This window comes from Euleptes europaea, chromosome 19, assembly GCF_029931775.1.
Source record: "Euleptes europaea isolate rEulEur1 chromosome 19, rEulEur1.hap1, whole genome shotgun sequence".
Taxonomy (NCBI): domain Eukaryota; kingdom Metazoa; phylum Chordata; class Lepidosauria; order Squamata; family Sphaerodactylidae; genus Euleptes; species Euleptes europaea.
The window spans coordinates 21,343,084-21,369,198 of record NC_079330.1 but is presented as its reverse complement, the minus strand read 5'-3'; the positions used below and the strand labels follow the sequence as shown (position 1 = coordinate 21,369,198).

General features: G+C 45.2%; 2 protein-coding genes across 2 annotated transcripts in view; one reads left to right on the top strand and one right to left on the bottom strand.

The window, feature by feature from the left end:
* Positions 1-778: 778 nt before the first annotated feature.
* On the bottom strand, positions 779-5,050 carry LOC130491583 (neuferricin). The gene is made up of 4 exons (XM_056865348.1): positions 4,741-5,050; positions 3,532-3,672; positions 2,637-2,823; positions 779-992 (listed from the first exon to the last, which is right to left on the bottom strand). The coding sequence occupies exons 1-4, from the start codon at positions 4,991-4,993 to the stop codon at positions 779-781; spliced, it is 795 nt and encodes a 264-aa protein (XP_056721326.1). The 5' UTR covers positions 4,994-5,050.
* Positions 5,051-8,231: 3,181 nt separating this feature from the next.
* Positions 8,232-26,115, top strand: part of ZZEF1 (zinc finger ZZ-type and EF-hand domain containing 1) — a 100,281-nt gene continuing 82,397 nt past the window's right edge. The window contains exons 1-2 of the mRNA XM_056864990.1: positions 8,232-8,726; positions 25,304-25,448. Coding sequence (XP_056720968.1) covers positions 8,232-8,726; positions 25,304-25,448 — 640 coding nt within the window. The remainder of the gene's footprint in view (positions 8,727-25,303; positions 25,449-26,115) is intronic.

The following is a 26,115-nucleotide window of genomic DNA, read 5'->3' as shown; positions in this document are numbered from 1 at the left end:
AACTCCAATTCACCTGGGCCACCAGCTAGTGAAGCTCCCGTATCCTTATTGCATAATGTAAAAATTCTGCAACTTTATTAAGTCCGGATTCTGGCTATTCAATAAAAACAATAACTTGTGTTTATCAGACGACTCCTTCTTTCCTCTTCAAAGAGGAAATAAGAATTTGACCCGAATCGCTTCTCAGCCTTTTGGCTAAGATCAAGTGTGTCTAGTGAAGCAGAGGAGGAGGGCCTCCACTTTAAGGCAGGCTCCTCTTATTCACCATATTCATTCATGGAGTCGTATGCTTCCAATTGGCTCTAACACATTGAAAGCCAAATCAAATCTATTGGCCTGAATTTTGATTCCCTACTCATGCTTTCTGACGTAGAAGCTTTCCCAATGATAAAACGTAGACTTTTAGACATACGCCTTCAAGATCTATATAGGGCTGCTAATAAAACCTGCTTGCCACTAAGCTTTAGGGATACCTTTTGATGTCTACCAGCCTTCCCCATATGTATCCCACCTGTATGATCCATCCTATCACACAGCCATCTCCCTAGCTAGGTTTAATGTTATGCCATCTGTGTTACTCGATGGTTAATTTAGCAAAATCCCCCAATCAGACAGACATTGTCCCTGTGGCAGTAATTGTGCTGAAACAATTGGACGTGTTTTATTTTACTGTAGTTTCTATTCAAAAATTCAGAGGAGGAGAGGTGAGTCAGCCAATGAGCTCTTCTCTGTGCCCAAATCTTCTTCACTGGAGTGCTTCTGACATCGGAACACTGCCTTAGTCTTTTAGAGCACACCAGTTGGCCAGCGGGTGGCAGCCGTCGTACTCTTGTAGCCTGGGGTGGTCCAAGTCGCCTCTGTTGCTGGGCGGGTGGGAAGAGGGCGGCTCAAAAGGGGGCCCTTCTGTCCTCACGCACACGCAGCGGCTGCCCCGCGAGCCTGGCTCATACATCTTCCTGGGGACGCCAGCCCAATCTCTGCTGATTCCTCCACTACAATGACAAGCAGGAAAATGACTGCTGCTTAGGATGTGCTTAGGAAAATGAATATCTCTCCCCTTCCTTTCTGCAATCCAGCTCAGAAGGGGGAGGGGGCACGGCTATTTATACAGCTTATTACCAGGAGTCTTTCCCAAAGTGGTTTAAAAAGATTTGAACCCCCATCAAATCATTGAATTAAGAAACAACTGAACACTGAATCTGCCATTCTTGGAAGAAAATACTCATGCTTGTTTCCGTAATGAGTTCAAATAACAAAACATGGAGTTCAAAGAACAAAATACTCTTGAGGGAGTATTTTTAGCAGCCACTACTGAAAAGGCCTGATTAGGTGGCTCATCTGCAGAGGGAAAAGCAAATCCCTAATGGCAAAATATAACAAAATACCAGTCCTCAACCAGAGGAACTATGGCTCAGTGGTAGAGCATCTGCTTGATATGCAGAAGGTCCCATGTTCAATTCCCGGCATCTCCAGTTAAAGGGACTAGGCAGGTAGGTGATGTGAAAGACCTCTGCCTAAGACCCTGGAAAGCCACTGCTGGTCTCAGTAGACAGTACTGACTTTGATGGACCAAGGGTCTGATTCAGTAGAAGGCAGCTTCATGTGTTCAGAGTTGTATAAGAGAATTTAGGGGAGGGGCTGTGGCTCAGTGGTAGAACTTCTGCTTGGTATGCAGAAGGTCCCAAGTTCAATCCCCGGCACCTCCAGTTAAAGGGACTAGGCAAGTAGGTGATGTCAAAGACCTCTACCTGAGACCCTGGAAAGCCACTGCTGGTCTCAGTAGACAGTACTGACTTTGATGGGCTGAGGGTCTGGTTCAGTATAAGGCAGCTTCATGTGTTCTCCAGGAACAAGACAATATTTTACTTAACAGGTTGTGAATGCCACCTTTCGACCAGAGCTTCCTGGACTGCTAGGTAAGCACTGATTTCCCTAGTACTGACAGAATCTTCCCGCCTCAAACCAAAATGGCTGTTAGGGCTCTTCCCCCTTCTACATTTCTTTCATATTATTGCTTGCTTAGATTTTATGATTTCTTAATCTGATAGCTGCAGGCTTATCTCTACATAGACAAAAAAAATCCAAGTGAGGCTGCTCATGGCTACACTTTAGAGTTCTACAAAGGGGGAGAGAGAATGCCAAGTCTGCAGAAAAATATCTTACTTCAAAAATGTTGGGAAGGGAACCCTCAAACAAACACTAAGGAGTGTTGGGGGGACCACAGAGTTGTTGGATGATTCCTAAAGAAATGTGGCATCACTTCTGGGTTTACCTTGAAGCGATGTCACATTGATGGGTGTTTTTTTTCCTCCTGCTGGGGGCAGGGATCCTCTCACACCCACCAAGGGGATAACAAGCCTAACTGAAAACCAAAAATGGCACCTGCCACTGAGGTAGTGTGCCAGCTACCAGCACCATGAGTAAAGGTGTGTGTAGGTGGAGGGGGGAGACAGAAGGGGCAGACAGTGGCAACATAGGCAGGAGAAGGTAATAGAATTTCCTTTCTACCATAGGTACTCACAGGTTCCCACTGGTAAATAATAAAATACATTGGATGTAAAGATGATGAACTACTGCAGCCCCAAGCCCCCTGCCATCTTGTCCCTCTTCTATCACCCCTCCTTCTGAACTCTTACCTCTCCTTGGAACACCAGACTTTGCTTCCAGAAGCTGAGCGCCATTCAGCGTTACAAGATGGGAAGCGCTGCTTTTTCTCCTCCTCTTGGGCCTGCAGCCTCTGCCCTTCGTCAATCAGTGCTTGGGCTTGCTGTAGGAGAGGCGTGGGGTTCCCGTTTTCATCGTAAAATCTTCCTGCAACTTTGCCTTTCCATGAGTGAGAGAGAAATTTAAAAAGTCATTCTTCATCTTCTACTTCTACATCTTCTACCATGGGGAGTTACCTGTCCCAGTGTTGTGTTATAGATAGTAATCATCCCTTGTAGTAATAAAGCTCTTCCAAGGAGTTGGAGGACCTTTCCTATGAGGAAAGGCTGCAGAGCCTGGGGGCGCTTTCACGCATGCCGAATAATGCACTTTCAATCTGCTTTCAATGTACTTTGCAGATGGATTTTACTCTGTGAAGTAGCAAAATGCACTCTCAAACGATAGTTGAAGTGCATTACTGAGCAGGTGTGAAAACACCCTGGGACTTTTTAGTTTAAAAAAACAGCTGCTGGGAGGAGGGGGGGAAGGAATGACAGATTCATAAAATTATGCATGGGGTGCACACAGTAAAGGAAGCTTCTTCCTCCCCTGGTATTAGAAATGTCTCTAATAATTAATTTGTTTTCTAATACTGTTTTTATGTAAATTTATGTAAATTGTATTTTTTGTAAGATGCTTTGGGTTGCCCATGAGTGAGCAGACCAGGATATAAATAAAATAAATACTAAATAAATATGTGTTTCATTGTTCGGCTAAGGTTACCGATCCTGCCTTTTCCCAAGCATTCTGACCAAGGTATCATCACAAGTTACAATCATTGGAGAGAAGTTGTCGCTAGATTCTTTGATGCTATCACTAGTCACGTACCAACAAACACGTAGTTCTTACTGTAGAATGAGAGCCAGTTCTGGATGGTCAGCATTTCTGACGGTGACAGCCCCTCAATATCGTCCACCAAACCCGTTTCAGTGAAGTCGCCTGTCGCGAAAGCTCGAGAGGCATCTTTTCCTAGAGAAACCATGGAAATTAGTATGCAGAAAGTCCACCAGCCAATGGCTAACAAGGACGCTGAAAACATGAAGCTCTCTTCTCATTAGTCAGATCATTGGTCCATTTAGGTCAGTACTGACTGGCAGCAGCAATGAGAATCTCAGGCACAAAAAGGTCATGCTCAAGATCTTGTAACTGGAGGTGCCAGCGACTGAAGCTGCGACTTGCTGCATGCGAACCAGCTGCTCTTCCGCTAGGGTTGCCAGGTCCCTCTTTGCCACCGGCGGGAGGTTTTTGAGGTGGAGCCTGAGGAGGGCAGGGTTTGGGGAGGGACTTCAATGCCATAGAGTCCAATGGCCAAAGCAGCCATTTTCTCCAGGTGAACGGATCTCTATCAGCTGGAGATCAGTTGTAAAAGCGGGAGATCTCCAGCTAGTACCTGGAGGTTGGTCTAAAATTACGGCTACCGTGGCTGAATTTCTTTCAGGAGTTCTTAAAGAACAAGAAAAGTTTTATTAACCTGACTTGTAACTTATATGTATTACCCTTCGGAGGTATATTGTTTTTTATCGCTGTCTTTTGGTATGCCAATAAAGGTTAATGAAATGAAAAAAAAAATGACCTGGAGGTTGGCAACCCTATCTTCCACTAAGTTGCTGCCCCTAACTACTGGCATGTCAACCTATATACAGAAAGCCCCCAAAGTCCAAGAGAACTGCTGGACGCACCAAGGGCTGTTACCCTTTAAGAGCTTCACCCAAGAAAAGGGTCACCAGCTACCCTGGGCCGGAAAGAAACACACACAGCACCTCACACCTATTTGCATATCCAGCAACCAATATACACACACACCACTGAAAGGAGCAAAGACGGTCTGGCGTCAAAGACTGGGGAGGATACATAGAAAGACACCCAGGCAATCCCTTATTTGCATGCTTAGCAACCACTGCATGCTAAGCAAAGTGAAATGAACTAAGACGGGGATCATCCCCTCAATCCTATATGCATGCCCAGCAACCAACAGCACACGCACTTTTCCCCAAAGGCTGCCAAACTAACAGAGGCTGTATTTCCAAAGAAGAATACCGGAGAAGAAGCTGTAGGCTCCCCCTGGTCCATAGTGCTGGTGCCCGCGCTGCACATCGAAGACCTTCCCCAGCACAGCCAGGTAGAGCCCCGCGCTCCCTAAGCCGCCCGTGCAGCGGCTCAATTCGACGGCGCTCACCACCCGCCACTCATCACGTGTCCGCCACAACCACGAGCGGGGATCGAACCCGCGGCTCACGACCCAGGCGGCCACGAAGCCCAGCGCCAAGGCAGCCAGCGCTCCTCGCAGCATCAGGCGTGGATTGGTCGGGAGGCCAGGGGGAAGGGGCGGGGCTGCCAGAGCTCAGCATGTCGGCAGGAGGGGCAGTTGAGGGCACCACGTGACGCACCCTGACCACCCATTGGCTCCGGTTCTCAGGGCGGTTGACCGCTAATCGGCTGGCGGTCGCAAAGGGAGCCGCGGTGTTCGGTGCTGCTTTACGGCAGCGCCGCAAAAGGGGCTGCCGGAGCTCAACATGTCGGCAGGAGGGGGCAGTTGAGGGCACCACGTGACGCACCCTGACCACCCATTGCCCCCGGTTCTCAGGACGGTTGACAGCTAATCGGCTGGCGGTCGCAAAGGGAGCCGAGGTGCTCGGTGCTGCTTTACGGCAGCGTCGCAAAAGGACACCACCTGGTGGTTGTGTCACGGAAGTCCGCAGTCCACGTGGCCTGCCTGCCTATACATATTATCTGACAACTCCTCGTCTCTGTAGAGCTTTTTGCTTGGCTAGATTGAATGCTAACCCTTCTATGGTAATGCAGGGCAGAATTCTGAATATACCATACTCAGACAGGATCTGCCCTTGCTCTTCTGGCTCTATTGACTCATTAGCTCATGCCCTTTTGGAATGCTGCTTTTACGAGGAACTTCGATCGCACTATATTTCCCCCCTTTTAACATACAAATCCAATGCCTCTGTGACTGACATAATGCCTTTTTTACTAAGCGATAGGGACCCCAAGGCTACATTGCCAGTGGCAAGATTTGTTTCAATCCTTATATCCCTCCAACACTAGATATATGCTGCTCAAGAACAATTGATCAAGGAGCTTCAAAGGGATAAAAGGAAAGGAAGTCCGCAGTGGGAAAGGTGTGAGACGACAAAGGAAAATTTGAGGGACACGTGATCGTCCCTTTTGCTTTCGTTTCGGTCTAATGCTGGGTTTTATTCCAACGCAAAGAATACCAGCGTTTTCACCATGGAAGTGATTTCAGTGCAGGCTCACCAGAGGCAGGAACTGATAAAAATGTCTGGTTTTATCGGAAGTTCAGGTTCTACCATTATAAGCCCCTTCAATCTCTATGGTGGTAGTAAATAGCAAGAGTTATAAGATAAAACAAGCCCTGCTGGATTAGACCGCACTTGTATTCCCAGCGATGTATTAAGAGTTTGAAAATGTTATAAAAAATACTGTTCGCACTTTGTTTGGCACCTTTAGCTGTGAAGACATCTTCCAACCATTTATAAGCCGTGGTATCCAAAACCCCTTTTAAAGTGATTTTTTTACAACATTTTCAAACTCTTAATACATCGCTGGGAATACAAAGTGCGGTAACCCCCCAAGACTCATCAAGTCCAGCGGTTTGTTCACACAGTGGCCAACCAGGTGCTTCTACAAAGCCCACAAGCAAAACGACTGCAGCAGCACAGCACAATATAATAGGCATGCTCTTCTGATCCTGGAGTGAATAGCACCTTGAGTCCAGTAGCACCTGCCAGAAATTTTGTTAGTCTTCAAGATGTTACTGGACTCTTCCTCTTTTCTACTGCTATTGACAGACTAACATGGCTACCCGTCGTGAGCCATCTCTAATGGTTGTCCTCCAACGCTACAGGCTCGGCTTTTTTACTCATGTCGCTTTACGACAGCGTGGCTCTTGAAAGGAATGTCTATGGAGAGAAATAGAGGAATCTCATCGCTGTCGCTTTGAGGCAGTGTCGTAAATAAGTGTCGTAAAGTCTACCTTTCGGCGAAATGGGGAGGCCCCCATGTTTGTGTGTTCGCTTTCCGGCAACCTTGGGAGAAATCTGTTGCTTTATGGTAGCGTCATTAAAAACCATCCCTTCCAAAGCGTGGGTGTGTTTTTTTCCCGTCCCCTATATCCATCTCAAACCTCATTGGGTCTTCGATTTCCACACACACAAAACACATGTCAGCTTAGTGAATGTTATGCGTATGTATTTTATGCGTATGTATTTTTTTAGATCGTTTTGTATTGTGGAGTGATGTATTGTGAAAGTGAAAAATAAAGATTTAAATAAATAAACAACTTATTCAGCGTCGCTTTACAACAGCGTTGCAAAAAAAACCCAAGCTTGAGGAAGAGTTCAGCGTTGTTGCTTTATGGCATCGCCGCAAAAGAGATTACAAAAACAAGGGTGAGGGGCTTTATTATGACTTAACAAGGGGTGGTTAGGTTGAGTAAGACAATTTATCTCTCCTTAGGGAGTGATTGTCTCATCATAAGGTTTTCAAGGTAAAGGTTGGTCAGAAGTGGTTTACCAGTGCCTTCTTCTGTGCAGTACTAACCAGAGTTAGCCGTAGTGGCACTGCGTTGCCTATGAAAGATCCTCCGCCTTCCACTACAGCTGCTGCCCAGTAGCTAACCTTCAGGGATTCCTCTGCCCCCATCCCCATTCCAACTGCTGGTTCTCTTCCGCGGATGTGGCCATTGATCCCTTAAGGGGGTGGATGCATCTTCGTCTGGTGTCTCAGCGGTGACCATTCCGTCTTGAGTGACTCTGCTAGGAGTTTAGTCTCTCGATAGAGTCTAGACCCCTTACGGTATTGCTCTCAGCTTCCCTGACACACACAAACCCCCTCACCACGTTAAGGTGTGCACCCAGAAGGGGTGATAGCTGATAGAAAGAAAATAGATTCCTTTGAAATGTGGTGTTGGAGGAGAGTGTTACGGATTCCGTGGACGGCCAAAAAAACAAATCGGTGGGTTATAGATCAAATCAGAACTGAACTCGCCCTAGAAGCTAAAATGACTAAACTGAGGCTACGGTATTTTGGTCACATTCTGAGAAGGCAAGAGTCACTAGAAAAGACGGTCATGCTAGCAAAAGAGGAAGACCCAACAAGAGATGGACGGACTCAATAAAGGAAGCCACAGCCTTCAATTTGCAAGATCTGAGCAAGGCTGTCAATGTTAGGACATTCTGGAGGACTTTCATTCATAGGGTCGCCCTGAGTCGGAAGCGACTCGACACCCACACACACACGGAGTGATTGATTGATTCTAGGAGCCGGGTCACTGAACGAGAACGTGACCGGCTTCGGACGGCGGCGGCGGCAGGCGTCGCCGCTTTACGGCCTCGTCGCAAACCCCACTTCCCCATCCGCCCGCCCCTGCCGCTTTGCGACGCCGGGCGCCGCTTTCCGGCCGTGTGGATTCCTGAGGGAGCGGCCCTTCCTGGACCGCTGACAGGCGGCGGCCGCCCGCTCTGAGGGAGAAGCCGGCGAGGCGAGGGCGGCGCTCCATGGGGAACGTGGGCAGCCACAGCGAGGGCGAGGAGGAGGAGGGAGAGGAGGAAGAGGAGCGCGCCGCAGCCGCTCCCTCCTCCCGCTCCAACGCCGCTTCCCCCTGCGAGGCCGCCATGGACCCCGCGGCCTCCTGCTCCTCAGCCGCCGCCGCCGCCTCGGGCCCCGCCGCCCAGCCTCCCGCCTCGCCGCCCTCGCCCTTCCCGCCGGCCGCCGTCCTGCTGGGCCAGGCGCGCCTGCGGGAGGAGGCGGCCGCCCGGCTGCGCGAGGCGCCGTCGGCCGAGCCGCTGCTCTCCCGCCACCACGGCGCCTTGGTGCGCTGGCTGGAGGAGCGCCTGGGCCGCGGCGAGCCGCTCGTCAGCCTCGAGCAGGTCTGCGAAGCCCTCGAGAACCGCGCCGGGACCACCCAGGGCGCCGCCCCCCCTGCCGCCGCCGCCGCCGCCGGGATCGCAGGGGCGGGGGCGGCCGTCGAGGAGCGCGCGCGCAACGAAGAGGTCAGTGGTTGGGGGGGGAGGGGGAGGGGGGCTCTCCAACGGCCGGCCTTGGCTCCTCGGGGGGAGGGGGGGCTCTCCAACGGCCGGCCTTGGCTCCTCGGGGGGGGGAGGGGGAGGGGGAGGCTCTCCAACGGCCGGCCTTGGCTCCTCGGGCATCGCCAGGAAGGCCGAACCGATCCCGGAAGCCAGGCATCCCTCTGGTGCAGGGGCTCCCACTCCTTTCGCCCTCGGCTCCCGCAAACTCAACCCCATTGGAAAGAGAAACGGCTGAATTACAGTTGATGTTCAAACTAAAGACAATGCAAAATATTGTCGAAGGCTTTCACGGTCAGAGTTCATCGGTTCTTGTAGGTCACTGGTTCCCAACCAGGGGTCTGCGAGAATAAATTAAGGTCTGCGAAACAAAGTTATAATGTTATAATATAATATTATAACTTTATAATATTAATGAATTAATATTTTCAATTAAAAGTTCTCTATTCTAAAATATATATTCAAATATTATTCTAAGTTTATTGCTTAACTAACAGTTATGATTAAAGTTTATTTTCAAATTGTCGGAATTTTTATTTTGAGCCTTGGGGTCCCTGCACTGAACAAAAATGTCCTAGTGGTCCCTGGTCAAGCTCTGTGACCGTGGTCTTGGTATTTTCTTTCCTGACGTTTCGCCAGCAGCTGTGGCAGGCATCTTCAGAGGAGTAGCACTGAAGGACAGTGTCTCTCAGTGTCAAGTGTATAGGAAGAGTCCTTCAGTGTTTGTTACTCCTCTGTCCTTCAGTGTTACTCCTCTGAAGATGCCTGCCACAGCTGCTGGCGAAACGTCAGGAAAGAAAATACCAAGACCATGGTCACACAGCCCGGATAACCTACAAGAACCGATGAAGAGGTCAGTGTTTGGGGGGAGGGGGGGCTCTCCAAAGGCCGGCCTTGGCTCCTCGGGCATCGCCAGGAAGGCCAAGCTCCGAACCGATCCTGGAAGCCAGACATCCCTCTGGTGCAGGGGCTCCCACTCCTTTCGCCCTCGGCTCCTGCAAACTCAACCCCAAAGGGAGATTGGAAAGAGAAACAGCTGAATTACAGTTGATGTTCAAACTAAAGACAATGCTTCTTGTAGGTTATCCGGGCTGTGTGACCGTGGTCGTGGTATTTTCTTTCCTGACGTCTCGCCAGCAGCTGTGGCAGGCATCTTCAGAGGAGGAACACTGAAGGACAGTGTCTCTGAAGATTTCAGTGTTCCTCCTCTGAAGATGCCTGCCACAGCTGCTGGCGAAACGTCAGGAAAGAAAATACCAAGACCACGGTTTCACAGCCCGGATAACCTACAAGAACCAATGAACTCTGACCGTGAAAGCCTTCGACAACATTTTAAAGACAATGTGTTTACCTGGGCTGAATAAAGACCTTGCATTCATGGCTCATCACCAATGCCGATTTCTCCACACCCATCTCTCCCCTGGACATCACAGACTCTTCTGCATACCACACCTAATCCCATCACGCCTGCTATTCACATTGACATACTGTTAACGTTTACATACGGTTACATACGCTTGTCTGAATTCACTCTCCTCTACTTAAAGACAGATGGATTCACATTCTAGCTGTATCTGAAGAAGGGAGCTGTGGCTCATGAAAGCTCATACCCTGCCAGAAAATATTTTTTGTTAGTCTTTAAGGTGCTGCTGGACTCTTGCTCTTTTCTACTACTGCAGACAGACTAACACGGCTACCCACTGGGAATTAACTCAACCCCAGTGTGTGCTGTGTTAAGTGCCGTCAAGTCCCTTCCGACTCATGGCGACTCTATGAATCAGTGCCCTCCAAAATGTCCTATCTTTGACAGCCTTGCTCAGGTCTTGCAAACTGAGGGCTGTGGCTTCCTTTGTTGAGTCAAGCCATCTCCTGTTGGGTCTTCCTCTTTTCCTGTTGCCTTCAACTTTTCCGAGCGTGACGGTCTTTTCCAGTGACTCTTGTCATCTCATGACGTGACCAAAATACAATAGCCTCAGTTTAGTCATTTTAGCTTCTAGGGTCAGTTCAGGCTTGATTTGATTTATAACACACTGATTTGTTTTTTTTGGCAGTCCATGGTATCCATAGGAGGGAAGGCAGCGTGGTACAGCCCGATCTTGTCAGATCTTGGAAGCTAAGCAGGTTCAGCCTTGGTTAGTATTTGAATGGGAGACCACCAAGGAATACCAGGGTTGCTGTGCAGAGGAAGGCACTGGCAAACCACCTGTTAGTCTCTTGCCATGAACACCCCAAAAGGAGTCGCCATAAGTCGGCTGCAACTTGATGGCACTTTACACACGCACACACATGGTATCCGTAACACTTTCCTCCAGCACCACATTTGAAAGGAATCTATTTTCTTCCTATCAGCTTTCTTCAGTGTCCAGCTGAATAGAAATTAGGGAATACATAGAAATAGGGAATACATAGAAATAGGGAATACAATGGCATGAATACAATGGCATGAATACATCAACCCCAGTACCCCCTACCCTATCCAACAACACAGTTGAAGGGGCCCCCTGCTGCCCCCTTTCTTCTTAGTGGTGTTGGAGGACAGTGTTATGGATACTGAGGACTGCCAAAAAAACAAATCAGTGGGTTATAGATCAAATCAAGCCTGAACTGACCCTAGAAGCTAAAATGGAGGAGGGGCGAACAATGTTGTCAACCACTTTAGGTCCCCATTGGAGAGGGAAATGAAGGGTTAATACCTAAATAACTAGGTATTCCATCTTGAGCTCCTTCAAGGAAGGGTTGCAGTGAAAGTGTAGGGGATCAGTAGGATATGTTCTTTCTACTGCATTATTTTAAAATATCACTTATTAAATGATACTATCAATGTACATTCTATATTTACACAGTACAAGTTTACTGAGCATGCAATATAAAAGTGGTATAGAGGGGAGGTGATGGTGCACATAAATGTGGTGGTGCACATAAATGTGGTGGGGAGATAAGTACGGTATTCATTTCAGTGACAGTCGTGTAGGCTTAGTTCACTAGGGAAAGTAGGGGTAACAGGCAATGCGAAAGATCTCTTTCTGAAAACTTGGAGAGCTGCTGCCAGTCAGAGTAGACAGTGCTGACCTTGATAGCCTAATGATTTGACTCCGTATAAGGAAGCTTGAATCCCCAGCAAAACAGTCACGTAGTAGGTAAGGTAGAAGATCTGTGTCTGAAGGTCCCTGGTGCAGTACCCAGCGTTTCCAGTTCAAATGATCTGGTAATGGGACTTCTACTTGAAATCCTGGAGAGTTACTGCCAGTCAGACTGACCTTTGATAGCTCATGTTTCTGACTAAGTATAAGACACTTCCATGTGTGGGAATGGAGGAGTGTTGTGCTGAATGCTTCACAGGAAAGGTGAATGTTAAAGGGAGATTTGAAAAAAAAAAGGGAGAGGTGGGGGGCAGCTCCAGGCATAACAGGCAAGTAGGGGACCATTGGAAGTATTCATGCACTGGCACTTGCTTAGTCAGATTCATGAATTGAATGTATGAGCCATTATGTATGAGCCATTCAATGTAAAACAACCAGTTGGACAGAAAGATAATTGTATTTGGTAAAGCTTTTTTTAAAAAAATTAAGGTTTATTAAACTACAGCGACACCAAAGAGAGAGAAAAGGAACAAAAACATATCAAATGAGTATATTGTCAAAGGATTTACCCATTACATACTGTACCATTGAGCATAAAAACAAGAATGTCAACATGGAGCGATCCTAATTCAGCTTGTAGCTGGGAATTGTAACAAGCTTCTTTATGGGATTTCTGTTTCATGCTAAAATCCAGTTCCTTCCCTGGTGAAATACCTGTTGGCTCCCTTGTTTACCATTTTGTTTTTATGTACGTCTGTGCATATATGCATTCAGCTGCCAGCAGAGGATGCTAGGGCTTTAGGCATTCCGCCAAGTGGGATCTGGTTCCTAACAATTTACACAACCCAAAGGAAAATGCAAAAAAAGGAGAGAAGGGCTGCATGGAAAAAACAAAGTGAGAAGAATGATTACATTTGAAGATGCAGCTCCTGTATGCTTTTATTAGAAAAACAAGTTTAGTGTCCAATTAGCCACTAAATAAATTCATTCGGGGTAAGATGCATAAAACAGATCCATGGTTTATTGTAAAACCATGGTAAGATGCATAAAACAGATCCATGGTTTACTGTACCAGGTGGGTCTGTGAATAAGCTAAAGAGCCTTTGATTTTCACGTACAAGGCCCAAGGTTCTGTTAAAGGATCTCCAGTAGTGGATGTTGGGAAGGAGGCCAATCAGAATAGATAGTGCTGCACTCAATGGACTGACAGCTTCAGAAGGCAGCTTCATGTGCATCTTACTGACTTTGTCCTCAGCACTTGCATTTTCTTATTTAGAACATCTGTAAGATGGAATCTGAGATAGGTCATATCAGTAAAAATGGTGTCATATCAGTAAAAATGGTTCCAATACAGAATTCTTTAAAAAAACCAACCTTCAAATGTGAGCTCTCCTCCCCCAGTAATTCTTTGTGGTTTAAAACCAAAGAAATAAAAAGGCAAGGGAGTTGATTCAGTAATCAGCTTGTATTGCTCCTTTTCCTCTTGGCGCTGCTGCTGCAAGATATTCTTTGCTATGTGGTTGGGGGATGATGACAACGGGACAAACAGTAATTTGGATCCATCATAGCTTTTCTGCACAGTGTGACTTTTTTGCCTCCCCTTCCTGTTGCAGAGTGAAATATCTCCCCAAATGCTCTTCCCACTGTGGAACTTTCTGCCCCCACCCGAACAAGAGAGTTGTACCATGCAGGTGGAAACCCTTTTGTAGAAACACTGTTCTTTGTAGAAACACTCCAATTATTTTGTTTTTAATGTACTATCTCGTCAAACATTTTCCCATAACCATGATATGTAGGTGGAACATTCAGAGGCAGTGTACTGGAATACTGTAGAGTAGTCTTGAGCCAGTGTAACTGAGGGAGGAACTTGAAATAAAACAGAAAACAAGTCTTGTGAGCCTTCCCAGGTTTTCCTTTGTTTGCCTCAAATGCCTGTAGTTATCATCTTTGTGTATACCCTGTAAAGGTCATGATGGAGGAAATATCAGCCATGCTTTAAATGGAATGCTACTAGTCTGGCCAAACCATCTTCCAGATAATAACTCCAGAAAATTATCTCCTTTGGCACTATCTCTTCTTTAGTTATGATAGCTAAATGGAACCTCTGCATTCAGAGGCAAATATACTTCTGAAAATCAATTGGTAGGGACGAAGAACAGGATTGGGGGGGCAGTTCTTGCCTTCCTTTCCTGCTTGTGGCCTTCCCTGTGGGGAACAAGATGTTGAATTAGATGGACCTTTGCGATCCAGCAGTGAATGATTCAGACCAGGCACAGCTTGAAGGCTGGGAGGCAGAGTTGTTTCAGTTCCCTAAGGCATTTTAGTGAGATCAGATGGCCTGAACCAGCTTGCCCTCTTAAGTTGCCTGCATGCGGTCTTCTTAAAAATCAATAAGACAGTTCATCCTGCAGCCATTAGATTTTCTGTTCTTTTTCTTCTCTTTTCTAATTTAAGGCTAGGTAGAAAGTTGCAGTACTTGCAGTACAGTACAGTTGCAGTACAGTCGAAAGCTCTGCTCATGACCTGAGTTCGATCCCAACAGAAGTTGGTTTCAGGTAGCCGGCTCAAGGTTGACTCAGCCTTCCGAGGTCGGTAAAATGAGTACCCGGCTTGCTGGGGGTAAAGGGAAGATGACTGGGGAAGGCACTGGCAAACCACCCCGTAAACAAAGTCTGCCTAGTAAAGGTTGTGATGTGACGTCACCCCATGGGTCAGGAATGACCCGGTGCTTGCACAGGGGACCTTTACCTTAGTAGGAAGTATTTGGGTATACAAGTTCACAGGGTCCTTGTGTAAGGTGTTCAGGTTTTTATGAGTGTTTCTGAACGGTGTGTTATTGCTTGAGGAGATGTAAAGTGCTTTGTGGGTCGCCTACTACTGTTTAGAAGATTTGGGGGGCAGTTTAGAAAGTTTGAGACTGGAACAGGAAATATGATATGCAAATAGGACTGCAGCAATGTATCTGTTGTAGTTTTATCACATCTTTCTTCCATGGAGCTCAGGGCAGCATATATGATTCTCCTCCATTTTATCTTATAGCCCTGTGAGGTGGGAGAAGCCCGAGGTTACCCACTGAGCTTCATAGATGAGAAGAGCAAGGTTTGAGTCCAGTAAAACCTTAAAGACCGACAAGAGTTCTAGGGAATAGTATCTGATGAAGGGAGGTTTGACTCTCTCGGTTGATACCCTGAAAATCTTTTTGTTCTTTAACAGGCTAATGGGCTTGAATCTTGCTTTTTGACTGCAGACCGACATGGCTGCTCCTTTGAAACAGTCTTCATGGATGAGAAGGACATTGAAATCAGGTCTTCCTGGTCCTAGTCAGATAGTCCACTAAACCGGTTTTCTAAGCTTATAAGCGCACTAGCACCCTAAGGGTTGGTGTTTTGGGTCGCACATCTTGGCCTAAATCTGACTGGGAAACCCGGAATAGCAAGCAGAAAAAAATGCTGGATTTGGGGATAAAGTAACATATTAGTTTACTAATCTGTGCGGTGTATTTACAATATTTAAATCCTTGTTTTCTCCAACTCAGTAGGATTCAAAGCAGCTTACATCATTAAAAACAAAACACCTTAATCTAAAATCCACATAAATACTGTACAAATAGAAAAACAAAAAAGCAAGCCATCAGACTTTGACTTCCATTTAAGAGTCAATAAAAGCACATTGAAAAAGCTGTGCTTTTTAGAGTTTCTGGATCTTTTGCAAGACTGGGGCCTTCTGCATATCCTCAGGAATACTATTCCACGGCCTCTGAGAAGGCCTGAGCAGAAACAGCTCTCATTGTCCTGAGTGGAGGTACTAATAACACCTGGTCTGATGAGGACTTGAGGGTACATGGGGATGCTGCCCACAGATATAAGGATCTCAGGTCATGAAGAGGTTTAGAGGTTAAATCCAGCACCTTTGACTTAATCTAGAAACCAATTGGCAGCCAATGTAATGATATTAATACATGCAGAATGCCAGCAAATTAGTTGCTGCATTCTGCACCAGTTGAAGCTTTTGTGTTGTCCTCGACAGCAGCCCCACATAGGCAGTGTTACAACAGCATTTACAAAAGTGACTCTGAATTGTGCTTGTGATCACTGGGGTGAGGTGGGATTTCTGTGTGGATCTCGTATCTCCAATGCTGGTTCTTCGCGGGCCACAGAAGCAGAGTTTAATCACAGTTATTGGGAAAGGTTGTGGAGAATTTGAATGAGGAAGTACATGACCATCAGGGAGCCAGGCTACTGGTCTGGCTAAGCATAGATCTTATCAATATGACAGAATTGTGAATGCTTGAAGGCAACTTATGAAAAAAGTTTGAACCTGATATGAAGGATGAGGAAAGATTAGCATTGGTGTGGGCCTGAGATGAGGAAATTTAAATTAGTTTGGGCAGTGCACTAGGTCATGGGTTAAGCGTCAGGATACGAATGGTGAGTGCACAGAAGCTTAATTTCTTACTGTTTATTTATATGCCACTTTCGTCCCCAGTTGGAATTTAAAGCGGTTTATAACTTTGGTCTCTCCTCTTATCTGGACAAACAATCACTTTGTGGAGTAGGTTAATCTGAGAGATTATGACAGGCCCAGGGTCACCCTAAGAGATTCCACAGCAGAGTTGGTATTTGAACCCGACTATTCCACCTTTCATAGGTTTCTCTGAGAGGCTTGCTTGAAAACCATCTTTGCTTGTGTTCCTGTGAAGGTAGATCAGAAGTTTCTGAGGAGATGTGGCGTGGTTGGGGTGAGGTTTGTATAAATATTTGAAGTGTTTGTTCCATTGGCAAGTTATTTCCCCGCTGTCAACCTCTTCTTTGTCCATGATCTCTCATTATAAATAAGTTGCAACTATGGGCAGAAATGTTATCTTGAAAAAAATGCCCACTGTGAATGCAGTGGCCCTAATGCTTAGCAGAGTGAGTGGAGAATATTCACAGTGGAACTTTCCCCCTAAAAGCATATTGCCCCCACCATTACATTGTGAGTTGCTTTATAAATTTCTCTGTGATGTGGTGTGCGGTGGGGGAGGGACATGATAGAGGTTTATAAAATCATGCATAGGGCAGAGAAAGCGGGTAGAGAGAACTCCCTCTCTGCACCCAATGAAATTGTTGTGCAAATAGATACAGGGCTGACAAAAGGAAGTATTTCTTTACTCAACAAGTGATTAAAACATGGAATTCACTGTCAGAGGGTACAGTGATGGCCATAAGCATAAATGGCTTTAAAAGGGGATAGATAATTCGTGGAGGATGGTTCCATCAGCCTTCCCTGAAGCATGCAGCAATTCAGAGACAAATAAGCCTCTGGATGAGAGGCAATATTGGGGAAAGGCCTAGGGCTTCCCATTGCCCGCTTTGCGTGGGCATTCTCTTGCTTGTGGCCCCCATTTGCCCTTGCCTCTGGGGCTAGCAGGAGGACAATGTGTGTGGGGGTGAAAACAATTTTGCATTGTGTGGCAACAGTACATCTGGACAAAAACCCTGATATGACATCAGCTGATGCTTTAGAAAGCACTATTTAACTTATTTTCATTATTTGTGTGTGTAAAATGCCGTCAAGTCGCAGCCGACTTATGGTGACCCCTTTTGGGGTTTTCATTACAAGGGACTAACAGAGGTGGTTTGCCAGTGCCTTCCTCTGCACAGCAACCCTGGTCTTCCTTGGTGGTCTCCCATCCAAATACTAACCAGGGCTGACCCTGCTTAGCTTCTGAGATCTGACGAGATCAGGCCAGCCTGGGTCATCCAGGTCAGGGATTTTTCATTATTTATACTCCACTTTTCTCAATGAGAGTCAAGGCAGAATACACAATGTAAGTCAATGGGATAGGCCACCCACCACACACACACTCAAAAAGGATAAGCCATCCAGTAAGCAATGTAACAGATATAGGACTGAAGAAATTAAAACCAAGTAAAAATCTGGAACAAAGCTGAAACCAAAGTTTATAGAGCACCAGGCAATGTCACATCTGGGTTTTTGTCCAGACATGATGTCACCATGTAGTGCAATGTCATGTCCACCCCCAAAGCTGCCAGGGATGCCAGGTTCTATGCACTGTTTACTTTCCAGAGTTATTGGTTGGCCACTATGTGAGACAAGATGCTGGACTAGATGGACCACTGGTCTCACCCAGCAGGGCTATTCTGATGTTCTTATGTTCTTAATTTAAAAAAGCTGCTTGTGTCATGTTAAGGGAACTTCCGTTCAGAGGAGGGGAAATGAAAAATTGTTTTGCTTATGTCAAGAGTTTTCTGCACTGAAGTCAGTACAACTGTAAGCAGCGGAGTGAAACTGCCAGTGTGTTTCCTCTGCTGTTCAGGGCTTCCAAGGCAGGCAAATCTGAAAAGAGTCACTTGAATAGGAGAAGGAGCTCACAACAGAATGAGGCTGATCACTATGCAAACATGAAAGGAAGGGAGAAGAAAGTCAAGCTATGAGCGCTTTTGGTGTGGAGTATCTCACTGGCTGGGACAGAAAGTATAAAAGTGTCACTTCACAATGGAATATGTATTCTAGCCAATGTAGGCTTTATATCTGTATTGTGATTATTATTATTAATCTCACCCTTCCCAACTAAAGCCAGGTGCAGGGTGGCTAGCAGTATAAAATTATTGCAATTAAAACCATAAATAACATATAATTAAAACATTAAATTATTAATAAACAATGGTGCCCTGTTCATGGGTCCCAGATGATGGTTTGATTTCTGATTCGTACCCAGCATCCCTTAACAAGAGGTTAATGGATGGGAAAGGGGGGAAAAGGAGGGAGGGGAAGGGAAAGAGAGGGGACAGGAAAGGAGGGGGAGGCCTGCTAAAAGAACTATTGCTGTCCTCAACTGAAAGCTTGGCAGAACATCTCCATCTTGAAGCCCCTGAGAAACTGTGTTAGGTCTTGCAGGGCCCTGGCATAATTTGACAGAGTTCCACCAGGCTGGGGCCAAGGCCAAAAAAGCTCTGGCCCTGGTTGAGGACAGCCAGATAGGTTTTGGGCCAGGGACCACCAGGAGATAGTTATTTGTGGAATGCAATGTTCTTTGGGGGGCATAACAGGAGAGGCAGTCCTGGAGATATGGCTGTCCCAGGCAGTTAGGGCTTTAAAGGTCAATACCAGCACCTTTAACCTGATCCAGTACTTGACCCGGAGCCAGTGCAGCTGGCGAAGCACAGGTGTTATATGTGTCCTCTATGGGGTGGGGCTTCCGAAGTGAAGTTCAGCATACCAGCAATTACAAAAGATGATGTGAAAGGTTTTACCTTTGTGTGACATCCAGTATTGGTAATGGTTCAAGGAGAAACATTGCTTCTGGGCAAAGGTTCTGGGCCCCACACCCTGTTATTCAGCAGGGAAGTTGTTAAAGAGTTACTGCTCTCCGTTCCTAAGAAATGACAACTCCTTTCTTTGGGAACACTACCTTGCTTGCATGTGAATGGATCCTGCATCCTTTTCTGACGATCCAGATCACTTTACAATTTTGTTTTGGTTCTCCTTGAAATAAGTGCCAGTAAAGGACAGAACAAAGATAATGCCTCCATCTTCGTACAAATGGGGTAGAAGAAACCTTCACATCACCCAAAGTCCAGCCAAATGGGTGTGCTTCTTAAATGAAGCTGTCATAACACAAATGCAGAGCCTGATTAAAGTCATTTTGGCACTCTGGGGTGGGAATATTTTTAGGGCCCTCCACACTGTTTCTTCAGCATGTAGTTAATTTACTTAGTTCAGTTTGGGTCCCAAACGTTAGCCTGTCATTTTGATACTGGAAATATATTTGGGTCTTCATAGGCAAGTAATATTTCCCATTACTACGTCTGGGTATGAAAGTTGGACAATGGAGAAAGCTGAAAGGAGGAAAGTTGATTCCTTTGAAATATGTTGATGAGAGTTTTATGGATCCCGTGGACCACTAAAAAGACAAATAAGTTGGTTCTAGATCAAATCAAGCCTGCACTCTCCCTAGAAGCTAAAATGACTAAACTGAGGTTATCATACTTTGGTCACATTATGAGAAGAGTTGCTGGAAAAAACAATCATGCTAGGAAAAGTTGAAGGCAGCAGGAAAAGAGGAAGACCAAACATGAGATGGATTTGAAAGGAAGTCATGGCCCTCAGTTTCCAGACCTGAGCAAGGCTGTTAACAATAGGATGTTTTGGAGGTCATAAATTCATAGGGGTTGCCATAAGTCAGAAGTGATTTGATGTGTGTGTGTTACATGCCAGGTCAGATTGACCAGCATATGTGAGCAAACCTTGCATATCGTAAGGAGCTATTAATTTGGAGTAGAAAATGCTTCTAACCAGCTAGAAAATTAGTATCTATCATTTTCACAAAATGTACGAGTACTCATTTAGTGCTTGTGAAATTACTTTAACGGATGGGTTTATACATGAGTCAAGTGAACCTGTTAACTTCCATTAACAGTGGCTTCCATGTTGTGGAATCCTTTCCCTTGAGAAGCTCCTTTGGGTTTGTTATCAGAAACAGCTCAGGTTATTTCAGGGCTTGTTCAAATGGTTTCCCAGAATTAGTCTTGAGCATGTGGGAACTTTCCCCTATTTCTTTCACTGTGTGTAACAGATACTGCCAAACTGAAAGTTCTTTTCGTTTAAGTCTGAATATTGAAACCACAAGGGAGAACCTTTCTGCATGTGATGGGGAGTGGGTAGAAAGAGAAGAAATGCTTGAACTTGCTGCTCTCTTCATTCTGCGAATGTGAGGTTATAAAGGGTTTCAGTCTCACCAGTACACTAGAATTTTTACCTGTCTTCCCCATTTTACTGATTGTAGATTCTGGTTTAATATTGATTACATTTGGAGAATGGTCATGGCTCAGTGTCAAAGTGCCTACTTTCCATGCAAAAGATCTTTGGTTCAGTCTCTAACTCAAATATCTCTGGTATTGGGAAAGACCTTTCTCTGCCTTGGTCAAAGCCCCATTGATTTTCAACTAATGTTTCTTGTGCATTTTCAGACACTTCTCTGAAACAATAAATGCTGAATTATTTTTAAACAAATGCTTAAACAAAGCTGCAGTTTTAAGGAGCTTCTTTTTTCCCTGGAAGCTCACATGTGGTTATTTGGGGATGATTCAGAGGTTCCTCTGACCTGGCAGCTCTGCAAACTCTGTTATCGCCTAATCTCAAAACTGGTGTCAGAATGATTCTATATGTTGTGGTTGTATTCTTATACTGCCTAATGAGTTGCAATATGTCATTCTGGGATTGTGTGTGTGTGTTGGTGGTGGTGGTAGGGAAGTGCATCCAAGAAAGCATGAATGAGGGGAAAGAAATATTTATTTTTAGTTCACTGTTTTTTCAAGGTGTTCTTACTAGTTATTGTGATTGTATTCCCTTTGTGGGAAGCAATGCACGTGAATGAAAACTAGCTGTAATCTAACAAGAATCAGGAGAAAATAAGGCCGCACTAGCGGGCAGGAAGGACAAAAGAGAGCAAGGTGCAAAGTAGAGAGTTTATTTGGATCAATTGTTCAAGGTGGGAGCTGAGAAACCTCTACATAAGTTCCCCTGACGAAGCAAATTGTGGAACATGTAGGGATCTAGAAGAGCTAAACAAACTCTCTACCTTGCACCTTGCTCTCCTTTGTCCTTTCTGTAATCTAACATCGGAAGACATTGGTTGTAAATGTGAATGTCTGCTGCATGTTTCAGGGAAGGCATGTTTGTTTTCATCAAATCACATATTTCCCCCGTCGTTTGAATATGCTGTGAGCAAAGCCTAGATGTATGTGGCCCCCACACACAATATTAAGGCTTAAAGCTGGAACTTTTATACTTGGTCCTTATACCGTGGTTGTGTTGTCTCCAAGTGTTCTGCCCTTCTCTCTGTAGCTAGGTAAAGATGTGTGCTGTTACTGGGCTGAGCAAGGAAGAGTAATTGTAACAAGCTCACAAGCCACAAAATTCTGTGATTCAAAGCTGAGTATATTCAAGGTAATGATGCTAAAGTAACATATGTAACTTAAACATTTCGCCACTTACAGTGCACATTCTCCTCATTGCTATCGCAGGACTTTTTTCGACCCCGCTTGGAAGCTTTCCAGCTTGGCTTTTGGATACTGTGTTCCTGTCTTGTTATATTGTTGTAGAGAATTTGTGTACTGCTTGGTGCATACATATTGATGCAATTATGCATGTTTAAGTTACATATGTTACTTTAGCATCATTACCTTGAATATACTCAGCTTTGAATCACAGAATTCTGTGGCTTGTGTGCTTGTTACAATTACTCTTCCTTGCTCTTCTCTCTGTAGCGGCTCGGAGCGTCGAGCACATCTCTGCTGATAAAGCCTCCTGCAGCGGAGACTGATTATCTTCTTGTATCAAAGGTCGGAAGCAGGCAGTGCTAGTCACGCAACTGAGAGTACTGTTTGGCTAAGTTACCTCTCAAATATCACAGTTCAAACAACTATCTCAAAGCTCTTGTTTGTTGTGGGTGGGGCTGTCATCAAATCTTTGCACTCAACAAAAGCACTTGTTGAACTAGTTGGCGTAGAGGAGAATCGTGGAGGTTGTGGGCTATGGCTCCCTGCTCTGGGCTATAGTCTGGATGATACCAGTTGCTGAAATCGGATTTTCTCCTTGAGAAGTTGAAGAATGGGTGCAGGGGAGTCTTCTGTTCTTCCCACCTCTGTTCATTTACAGGGCTATCCTGCTTTAAGTCCCAGGTCACATTTTAGTATTCAGTGTTAGCACGCTAGATGTCTCATTTTGCTTGGTGAGTTGCACCCTATTAGTCAATCATGGTTCTTTCCTTTGCAGAATGAAGTCAGAAGTAGGGTATGCCATGCAAAAATGACTAGTCTGCTCAGGGCAGTTCTTATCACACCAAAGTAGGATGTTTTATAGAGTGAATGAGAGCATCTGATGTGAAACACCCATTAGGAAAAAGGAGAGGATCTGATAGCATGGCAATGAATGGCTCCCCTCTGCACAATACAAATATGACCTCCAGGAGTGTCTATACGAGACAAAAGCTGACACTAATGGTTTTAGAGTTCAGTGATTTATACTCTTTTGTTCGTTAACAGAGGTTGGTTATTTAATTATACTTTTCTCCAGGGAGCCCTGTGGCGCAGAGTGGTAAGCTGCAGTACTGCAGTCAAAATTCTGCTCATGACCTGAGTTCAATCCCAACGGAAGTCGAGTTCAGGTAGCCAGCTCAAGGTTTACTCAGTCTTCCATTCCTCCGAGGTCGGTAAAATGAATACCCAGTTTGCTGGGGGTAAAGTGTAGACGACTGGGGGAAGGTAATAGCAAACCACCCCATAAATATAGTCTGTCTAGTAAACGTTGTGATGTGACATCACCCCTGGGTCAGTAATGACCTGGTGCTTGCACCTTTAACTTTTACCTTCTCAAGTGAGGCTGGGAAAGATAGTGCAGCTCATAACTGCCTACTGAATCTGTGTTGTGTCTTTACCAGGCTGGACACCCAAATCCAGCACTAGAAAGACCCTCTCATTCTCTGTTTGCCAAAGCTTGCAATGGTTGGGGGTTACTATTTTTGCTCCATTTTAAGCTGAACTAGCTTTAGATTAGAAGTGCTGCATCTTTGAGTTCTTCTAGGAACATGGTTTGGCAACATACTTCTGCTAAACAGTGCAGTCCAAAGCAAGGTTAACACACTTCTAAAGCATGCAGATCTCCTTTTGGTTTGCTCATGAATCGCTTCAAAAAGTAATAAACACTGACAACACATTACCAGTAATAGTTGCTCTGGCCAGATCCTCAAGTTCACGCCAGTTTGTGTGTGTGTGTGTGTGTGTGTGTGTGTGTGTGTGAATGTGAACTGGCTGTCTTTTAATTTATTTAAAATATTTATGTGTTGCCTCTCCAATTTTGTTCAAGATGGGTTTCTATAAAACTGCATAATTACCATATGCAATAAAACAACACAGAGAGGCTAACAATATAAAGCAAGCAGCGTAATCAGCATGAAAGCACGAAAATCATCATGAAGTAGCAGCGTTTAAAAGTTAGCTACATTAGCATTAACAGTAGAAGCTTTAAGGCAAGATCTCAAAAGTTGAAACGGAAGGACCACATCCTCCCATATATTTCTTCCTATCAGCGGAAGTCCTCTTCTGAGGCCCTACTTCACCTGCCATCTCTGACTGTGATTAGGCAGGTTGGTACAAGAAGCAGGGTTTTCTCAGTTGGATCACTCCTCCCCCCCATGTGAAATGCCCTCTCTGTAGCTGTTCGCCTGGCATAGAATCTGTTGAGTTTCTGTTGCCAGGTGGAAAAGTATTTGTTTGCTCGGGCCTTTTGTTTGGTTTGTTGCTGGGTGGTTTGTTAGTTGACTGGGTTCCTCTGTTTTTATGTTTTTGCTTTTTAATTTAATAATAGATGATGTTTTATAAAGTTTTCATAATTGGGTTGACATTGGTTGGTTTCATTGCTGTCTCATTTGGTTTTGTTTTTCATCGTGTACTGTTTGATGTTCTGCTTTGTGATTTACTATTGTTTTTTTAATTGTTGGGAGGGATTTTAACTTGTAGGATACTATTTTTTTAAAATATTGGCTCATATTGTAAGCTGCTCTTAAGACTGAAGAGTGGGTAGACGTTTCTCTAATAAGAAGAAGGTCGTGTTACAATATAAAACAGCGGAGGGACTAACCCCAAATTAGTAATGTATGCAGAGAGCAATCCTAAGCAGGTCTACTCAGAAGTGAGCCCCATTTTATTCGTTGTGGCTTACTGCAAGGAATATTCTTAGCATTGCAGCCAAAAGCTTGGATAAATGAGAACTTTTTAACTTGGTGTCAGTAAAATTCTCATCTCTGCAGCGGGTTAAGGGGGAGGGTGTTCCACAGCCCCGTCCTTCATGGCAGCTTGCCTCACTTCTGAAGATGTTGAGGACAGCAGAGCTTCAGATAGTGATCTTTTTTTTTTTTTTGTTCCTTTATTGGTACAAGCGACTAATACTTGAAATAAACAAATTTGGCAGACAATATACAATAGACTGTAAAATCTAATATACGTCGCTTGCTTATGATGTTATATCAGACACTTCCGAACATATGCAGGGGGAAAACCTTGTCCAAGGCAACAATTTATACACAAAACAGTCTGTTAAATTAACCAGTATAAATGACAGATCAACTAATCTAGAAGGCAAAGTATAGCATAGTTGATGTTGGAATGAGAAAGCCTAATCAATGCTGCTTTTTATCTCCTGCCTCAGCCTGAAGACCACTTACAATTTGCCATTTGCTGGTCTTCTTCCACAGGCCACAGTAGTCTCTATGGGAGGTTTACTGAGGATATTGTTCCTGCCACAGCTGTTCTACAACTTTTACAGAAGGCTATATGGGAACAGCAGTAATCTATTTTCACATAGTGATCTTAAAGCTCAGACTGACTTTACAAATGGGGAGTGCAATAAGAGTCATCTGCCCAATTCGCCTGTCTGACAGCTGATCATCTCTTCTTCCCCTAGGCCTTGGCTCAGTTTGATACCGAGGGAGATGGCACGGTGGACGTGGAGAATATGCTGGAGATTCTCAAGACCTCCAGTGGAGCCAATCTGCAAGGAGAGCTTAGTCATGTCATCAGGCAGCTGCAGGCTTGTTCACTTGTTCCAGGTAAGAGAGAAGGAGGGTGGGAAAAGAGTTGTCATCCCAGCATTTGGAGACCTTTGGAAAGGATTTTGGACACACAGAGCCACAGAGCTTAACATGACATGTAAGTGCTTCACTGGGAGATGGCCCTAGTTCAGTGGTGCAACTCACGCTGTGTATGTGAAAGGTGCCGAGTTCAGTCCCTGACACCTCCAATTAAAAGATCTCTGCTTGCTAGGCTGGGAAAGACCTCATCCTGAGATCCTTGGAATTTGGTACTGGTCAGGACTTTTCCACATGATAAAAAGGCAAGAATCACTGGAAAGGTCAATAATGCTAGGAAAAGTTGAAGGCTGCACGAAAAGAGGAAGACCCAATATGAGATGAATTGACTCAATCGAGGAAGCCATTGCCCTCACTTTGCAAGATCTGAGCAAGGCTGTTAATGAGGACATTCTGGAGGTCATGAATTCATGGAGTCACCATAGGTCAGAAGCTACCTGACCTCTGTCTGTCTCTCTCATATACACACACACGACTTTTCTGTATTAGATTAGCTGCATAGTTGGGTTGGTGATGGGATTTGAAGATATTTCCTTTGGCGCACCGATGTGTTTGTGTTGTTCCACTATCATCTCTGACCAAATTTTAAAAATGTATATTTATTTGATGTATTTTATAGCCTATCCTT

What these genes read in the sequence shown, in the direction of transcription:
- LOC130491583 (XM_056865348.1), bottom strand. Translation starts at nt 4,993, where the DNA reads ATGCTGCGAGGAGCGCTGGCTGCCTTGGCGCTGGGCTTCGTGGCCGCC. An exon ending in AGCCTACAGCTTCTTCTCCG is followed by an intron (nt 3,673 to 4,740) that starts GTATTCTTCTTT and finishes TGGTTTCTCTAG; the next exon opens with GAAAAGATGCCTCTCGAGCT. An exon ending in TAAGAACTACGTGTTTGTTG is followed by an intron (nt 2,824 to 3,531) that starts GTACGTGACTAG and finishes ACTCATGGAAAG; the next exon opens with GCAAAGTTGCAGGAAGATTT.